This window comes from Humulus lupulus, chromosome 7 (genome assembly GCF_963169125.1).
Source record: "Humulus lupulus chromosome 7, drHumLupu1.1, whole genome shotgun sequence".
In the NCBI taxonomy this organism is placed as follows: Eukaryota; Viridiplantae; Streptophyta; class Magnoliopsida; order Rosales; family Cannabaceae; genus Humulus; species Humulus lupulus.
Genome location: NC_084799.1, coordinates 140,620,004 through 140,628,183, shown reverse-complemented (window position 1 = coordinate 140,628,183; position 8,180 = coordinate 140,620,004). Strand labels below are relative to the sequence as shown.

Genomic DNA, 8,180 nt, shown 5'->3' with positions numbered 1-8,180 from the left:
TCCCATCCTCATCATTGAAACCATAGATAAATGTAACATAGAAATCGCCCTGTTTACCCACTGGTTCAACAAACAGATGAATGAATTGACTTGAGCATCTCAAGATAGTCACAGTAAAACTAAGAGGGTTCCAGCTTACTATTATTCTACCCCCATCATGCCATGCACTATTAGATGTGAAACACCATCCCGAAAACATTCTAACATATAAAGTCCAAGGTTCCGGGCTTTAACTCTCGTCTCAAGAAGACCAACTAGCCCTATTTTTTGATTAACAATCAAATGTTTGACTGAGTGTTGTTTTTGTTGGCTGTTGATCCCTCGGACGTTCCAACTCATTATTTTATCCATATGAAAGAGGAGGTCCTCCCCCTCCTCCTGTGTCGTCCCCATCTAAAGTCTGTCTTTGGCATTTCTCAAGCTGATCTCCCTGTCCAGTAGCTGATGTTGGAGGTTCTGTTAATGTTTCTGCTAAAGCCTGAAAAGGATTGTCCATGACAGTCATTGCTGGAGCCGGATCTTTTGGTTTCCATCCTTTAGTAACTGGTTGAAAACCATCATCATCAAGCTTAGTGGCTTTGCTAGATTCAGCTGCAACCTTCTGTTTCCCATTATCTTTGATTACCCATTCTTGTTTCCTTCCTTCTTTTTTCCTGCATTCAGCCATGGAATGGCCCAAACCAGAACAATGATTACACACAATTGGCTTCCATTCATATGTAACCGAAACTGAGGTGTTAAAGCCATTCTCATCTTCAAAGTATATTATGTCCGGAAAATCTTGTTTCAGTGAGACTTCAATTAAAACTCTAGGAAAACTGAGTTTATCCCTGAATTTAGTCACTTCATCCACCATTATGGGAGTCCCTACCTGTCCTATGATCTTGAACAAAGATTTCTCCCCCCAGTATTTCAAATCAAGATCATCTAAATGTACCCAAATCGGCACCAGCCTAATATCCTCCTTTTTGAAATTAATCGCAGGATCCCAAGCCTTCATGACTACCGGCCTTTTGTTAAAAAAGACATAACCACCTCTAAGTACTTCATCCCGATCTGCAATGGATATGGACCGAATTAAGAAAACACCATAAGACAGCATTCCTACCTTGTCAATCTTGTCATTCCACATCCTACGAGCAAATCCTTCCAGTATCGATAGTGGTGGATTTGCCCCCAAAGCGTAGCATACAATAGACGATTTCCAGAACTCAACTTCTTCTTGTATATCATCCATAGTGATCTTGACCTTAGTCTTCGAACCAGTGCTCAAACTAGAATTTCCAATGCATCACTCTTCATTTCCAGTCTGTAAAATAGGAGGATGAGCAGATTTACCTTGGGAAATATTGCCAGAGCATCGATTAGTAGCCTCCAAAAATTGAGCAAAATCCTGCCGAATGTGCTCCTGCTGTTGAATCGATTGAAGAGACGATCTGGGTGAGAGAGGCTCAGGGAACAGCTCACGCAATGCAGGTGACTGTTGCACCAGATCAGAGTCATCAATGTGTTCTTCCTCCACATCTGAAAACGCAATTGGATCCACCCCCAGTACAGCATCCATGGGTTTCGTCTTTTGGATATCTGAGATTGAATTAGGGCCTTTCTTCTTCTTCTTCTTGTTCGAATTCAAATTCCCCTGCACTCTAGATCTTGTTTTTGCCATGGCTCCAGCTCATGAGCTGCAAGAACTTCGCGCTAAAGAGAATATATTACAAATGTAATCCGAATCTAGATTATTTGTATCATTATGATACTCAGTAAACTGTACTTTAAACTCCAATTAAAGAATTCCATAACTTTAATTTTTTGTTGTTGACTATTTTTTTATTCATTCATGTGATCTTAATTCTCTCGTACTAATACAAGATCACATCCTCAATAATGAATATGGAATTTTTCTGATATTTACAAAATTATTCAAACAATAATTTAACAATCTAAATATGACAATAATAATAAATCATTGTATTTATTTATTCACAGAAAAAAAAATGTCTTTACATGCTTTTAGGACACACTCCTAACACCCTATGCCTCCGCGGTAAGAGTCTAATGTACATCATGCTTTGAACAAGACCTGACATTTATTATGCAGTAGGGATAGTCAGTCATTATCAATCCAATCTTGGATTGAGTCATTGAATTGCAGTAAAGAATATTCTCAAGTATCTTTAGAAATCTAGAGAATATATGCTTGTATATTCAGGTGGTGACCTGAACCCCACTAGATACACTGATTCAGATTTTCAATCAGACAGAGATAGATGAAAATTGACTTCTAGATCAATGTTCACACTTGGTGGAAGTGCTGTGGTCTGGCGAAGTATTAAACAAACCAGTATCACATATTTTACCATGAAAGTTGAGTACATAGCGACTTGTGAAGCAGCTAAGATCATCTCCAATGCAAGATGTGAGTTTTATGCCAAATTTAGCACAAAAAATGAGTTAATGCTATATTTGGCCCAATATTTGCAATCGTGCTTCAATGCACACGATTCAAATTAACACAAAAAAGTAAATAATTCTTTTAATATTTATAGCGAACATAGAATAATTAAAAAAATTTATTCGTTAAATCCAAATTATATACTCCAAGAAATTTGTCATAAAAAAAATAGATAAAAAAATGATACATGGTTGGTCATTAATAGTCAACTACTAAATTATAATAATTAGTGGCAATATGGTAAATAAAAAATTTGCATTTATTGATGTGTCAAATTCGGCCAATGCTATATTTTTTGCCAAATTTGGCACACTTTTTGAAACACCATTGGAGCCAAACTTTTTGTAAGATGTGCTAAATATAGCATTGCACCACCTTTTTGGCACTCCATTGGAGATGTTCTAAGGAGGTTGTGTGGCTAAAGAAGTTCTATTCCGATATGGAAATTGTTCCAGATATGAATAAGCCACTTGTCTTATACCACTACTACAAAAAAGGGCAATTGTGTCAATCAAACGCGTCAGTGAACGCAGTTGACCAAAAATTAGCATTTGTGACAGTTGGGCACTGCAACAAATGATGGGGCAATTGCGTCATAACGTACACTGACGGTGTTTAATGAGGCCGTTTGCGTCAGTGCCCCACTATATTAAGTATATAAATGAGTACATATAACAAATTATTTGTTTTCTTTAAGCACTTTATTGTTTATTTAGTTACAATATAGCTTTAATATATTTTTCTTTGTATTTTGTCAACCTTTTTATTATTATTTTTTATTGTTATATTTGAGTAGGTATTTTGTTGACAACTTTGTTAGTGAGATCAAACTTTGGAGGATTTTATATTAGAGGTAATATTTTAAACCTTAATGTATAATTACGATATTGAACTTAGTGGAATGTACGAATTATAAAATAGTGGGGATATGTTATGAGACTGTGTGTTGCGGTGATATAAGGCTGTAATTATGCATGTTTGATTGATTAAATGGTTTGTTGTATTTATGTGATGAATATAGGTTTATTTAAATTTTGGGAAATATGATAGAAATAGGGAAAATGCTGCCAATTTTTAAAAAAATTTAGTAATTTGAGAATTATGCATGTTTGATTGATTAATTGATTTGTTGTATTTATGTGATGATTATAAATTTATTTAAATTTTTGTAAATATGATAGAAATAGGGGAAATTCTGTCCATTTTTTTTAAGATTTAGTAATTTGGGAATTATGCATGTTTGATAGATTAATTGGTTTGTTGTATTTATGTGATGAATATATGTTTATTTAAATTTTGGGAAATATGATAGAAATAGGGGAAATGCTGCCTAATTTTTTTTAAGATTTAGTAATTTGATAATTATGCATGTTTGATTGATTAGTTGGATATTTTTGTGTATACCATGTGCTGTATAAATGCACATTTTAAATTTGGGAAATGTGATAGAAATAAGGGAAATGCTGCCCAATTTTTTTTGGACATATTGTTTCCTTTATTTACTTGTCAATTAAGTAATCCACGAACTTAATTGTTAATGTTTGTTGCTTTGTTTGTTTGCTTTTTGTTTTGTTTTGTGAAGTTTGACAATGGAAAGAGATTGGATGTCAGCGGATAGTTTATCCGTGAAATATAGGAATGGAGTTGAGTTTTTCTTGGAATTTTGTGCAAGAAATACTTAATCTCCTAATAGTATTCCTTGCCCATGTGTTAAGTGTGGTAACGTTGTGAGGATGCCAATTTTTAAAATAAAAGACCACTTATTTAGGAAAGGAATAGACAAAAGTTATAAAGTATGGTTTTTGCACGAAGAAAGAATGAAAGTCACTGATGAGGGACCATTTAAGAATAATAAGTATTTTGATGTGGATTACGAAGTTGATGATATTGTAGAAATGATTGATGATGCACAATATGAATCACATGCAGATCCAATTAAATTTCAGTCAATCTTAGAAGATGCTGAGAAACCTATTTTCCCTAATTGTACAAGGTTCACTAAATTATCAGCACTACTTAGGTTGTATAACTTAAAAGCCGAACATGGGTGGAGTGATAAGGGAATGAAAGAGTTGTTAACATTTTTAGGAGAATTATTACCCGAAGGTAATGAAATGTCATCTTCATTTTATGAAGCAAAGAAGACATTGCGTTCGTTAGGCATGCAATATGAAACAATACATTCTTGACCTAACGATTGCATCTTATATAGAAAGAAATTTGTTGATGCAATTGCATGTCCGACATGTGGCGAGTCTAGATGGCAAAAGAAAAAAAATCAGATGCAGTTAGAAAATGTATCCTTGCAAAGGTTTTATGGTATCTACCACCGATACCTCGTTTGGTTAGGTTGTACCGAAATGATGATCATGCTAAAAATTTAATTTGGCATGCTAAAGATAGAGTAAAGGATGGCAAGCTAAGACATCCAGCTGACTCGCCAGCTTGGAAAACAATAGATGTTAAATGGCTAGAATTTGGCAATGAACTAAGGAATATTCGTTTGGGTCTTTCTGCTGACGGAATTAATCCACACAATTCCCTTAGTAGTAAATATAGTTATTGGCCTATAATGTTAGTCATCTATAATCTACCGCCATGGTTGTGTATGAAGAGGAAGTTTACCATGTTGACCTTGATGATATCTGGTCCTAAACAACCTGAAAATTTTAATCTTAAAGCAGTGTTGTTGTGGACTATTAATGATTTTCCAGCCTTAGGTAATCTTTCTGGATTTAGCGTGAAAGGGTACAAGGCATGTCCCATTTGTGAAGAAGGGACTCATTCTGAATATTTAAAACATTCTAGAAAGATTGTTATATGGGACACTGAAAGTTCTTATCCGAAAAAGATAAATTTCGAAGTTTGATAGATTCCTTTTAATGGTAAACTTGAATTTGGAAAGGCTCCACCACCTTTACTTGGAGGACAATTGTTAAAAATGTTGAACAAAGTCCAATGCAAGCTTGGTAAACCTAGAAATTATACAAATAAGAGAAAGGATGTTAGACGTGAAAAAACAAAGGAGGTTGTAGAGGGTGCGACAGGTTGATGGAAGAAGAAATCTTTTTTTTTTGAGCTCGAGTATTGGGAGCATTTGGTTTTGTGGCATAACTTGGATGTAATGCACATTGAGAAAAACGTGTTGGATAGCTTAATTAGTACATTGCTGAATATTCCTGGTTGGAGTAAGGATGGAATTAAATCTCGGTTGGATTTAAAAGTAATGGGTATACAAAGTAAGTAACAACCGGAGGTTAGTGAGAGACGAACCTATTTACCACATGCGTGTTATACCCTGTCTAAAGAAGAAAAACGAATTGTATGTCATTCTTTGTCGAATGTGAAAGTATCGAAAGGTTATTCTTCAAAATTTTCTTCTCTGGTAGATATGAAAGTTTTGAATTTAGTTGGAATGAAGTCTCATGACCATCATACACTACTTGAACATCTTCTACCGGTAGCTATCTGTTCTGTGTTACCCAAAATAGTTCGATATGCAATTACCAAACTATGCTTTTTCTTTAAATCTATTTGTCGTAAAGTGGTAGATGTGTTGAAGTTGGACAATCTTCAAACAAATATTGTGATAACTATGTGTGAGTTGGAGCAATATTTCCCATCTTCATTTCTTGACATAATGGTTCATTTAATAGTTCATTTGGTGAGAGAAGTAAAATTGTGTGGACCAGTATACTTGAGATGGATGTACCCATTTGAACGGTATATGAAGATTTTAAAAGGTTATGTTAGAAATAGAAGTAGACCTGAGGGTCGAATAGTTGAATCCTACATCGTTGAAGAAGCAATGGAGTTCTGCTCAGAATACTTATTAGGTGTTGCGAGCATTGGACTATGTTTTTCTAAAATTGAGTTTGAAATAAGTAAAGGTGGTAGAGGTGGTGTTGTTTCTGAAGTAAATAAATCTGATAGAGATGAAACACATTGCCTAGTCTTATAAGATATTAATGATGTTCAACCATACATCGAGTAAGTTCCCATACATATGCGTGGTGAATCTTATTTTTCTCTTTCATTATATTGGCAATGAATTTTGTTTGTTGATATAAATGATATTTCTTGAAGAGAACATTTCAATTGGATCAAGACTACTTATCCTAATAAGTCTCGGAATAAAAAATGGGTACAAGATGAACATTATCAAAATTTCAGCAGTTGGTTCGAGAATGAAGTAAAATACTTGTGTTGTTCTTGTTTGAGTGTTATTGTATTTTAGCTTGTTAGAATTTAATATACTTTGTTTTATTTTATTGTATTGTAGGTTCTGAATAACACCACAAACAAAGTGTTTGAAACACTAAAATGGATAACACGAGGTCTTTCAATGAGTCTAATTAAGTATCAATGCTATTATATTCACGGTATTCAATTCAACACCATAGAACGTGATAATATTAGATAGACACAAAATAGTGGTGTTACTATTATCGCCCAAACTTTTCAAATATCTAGTTCCAAAGATAAAAATCCCATAAATTGTGATATGACATTTTATGGGGTGATCAAAGAAATTTGGGAACTAGATTATGTGACTATTCAAATTCTTGTCTTCTTGTGTGATTGGGTGAAAAGTGATAATGGGGTCAAAACAGATGACTCAGGATTCACACTGGTGGACTTAAACCGAATAGGACATAAACCTGACCGCTTTATAATGGCGTCACAAGCCAAGCAAGTATTTTATGTGAGTGATCCAGTAGATGCTCGATGGTCAGTTGTCCTAACAAGTCAACCGAAAGATTATATGATCAAAGAGTCTGGGAGTAATGACATTATACTTGAACAAGAAACATTTACCATTGATTCACTTCCTATTGATGTCACCATTGATAATGATGATGACTATATACGCGAGAATGGTGAAGGGTTGTGGGTAGATAATTAAAGGTATATATATATATATTAATTTTATGATTTTTATTTTATGTATTTTGTGAAGTTTATACCAGATAATATTTGTATTTACTTAATTGCAGATTTATTGATTATGGATCCATCATATGATGAAGAGGGCGATTCGTTTGTTGATGATCATGGTAATGGTCTAGAGGGGATTAATCATACCGCACCAACAAATACACAAGATAAGAAGTATATGGGTAAATCGAACTGTAGTGATGTATTCAAAGCAAGAAGTGAGGGTCGCAATTATGAGGTCGAGTACAATCATTTTGGTCGAGCGATGGGAAAATGGGGGATCAAGATGAACAGCACCATCGATCTTCTATCACACACAACCCTTCCTTTAGATATTGACAATTGGAAACAAATGCCGAAGGATAAAAAAGAGACTTTATGGGGTCAAATACAGGTAAGCTATAATATTAACTATTAAATTTATCATAACGAATTAATATATTGAAAAAAGTATAATATTTTTGGGTTCGTTTGTGCAGGAAACGATCAAACTTCCAAAATTTTCTAAAACAGACGTCCTCAAAGAAGCAGGAAAAACATGGAGAAACTGGAAAACAAGACTAACAAAAGATCTTATATATGTATATAAGAATGTAGCTCCCAAGCTTCTTGCCAAGCCGCCATCAGACTACATCGAGTATTACAAACCTAAAGATTGGAAAATTTTTGTTGCAAAAAGACTAACCCCGGATTGGGAAGAGATGAGAAAACAAAAACAAGATGCTCGGGACCAGAACAAGTCTCCGCATCACTCAGGGTGTTGTGTTTATGCACTGGTAGAGCAACAAAT

General features: G+C 34.4%; 1 protein-coding gene across 1 annotated transcript; it reads right to left on the bottom strand.

Annotated features, from left to right (window-relative positions):
* Positions 1 to 343: 343 nt before the first annotated feature.
* LOC133792240 (uncharacterized) lies at positions 344 to 1,237 on the bottom strand. Its single transcript, XM_062230148.1, has one exon. The coding sequence runs from the start codon at positions 1,235 to 1,237 to the stop codon at positions 344 to 346; it is 894 nt and encodes a 297-aa protein (XP_062086132.1).
* Positions 1,238 to 8,180: the final 6,943 nt, after the last annotated feature.

Coding starts and splice junctions, on each gene's coding strand:
- LOC133792240 (XM_062230148.1), bottom strand. CDS start 1,237: ATGGATGATATACAAGAAGAAGTTGAGTTCTGGAAATCGTCTATTGTA.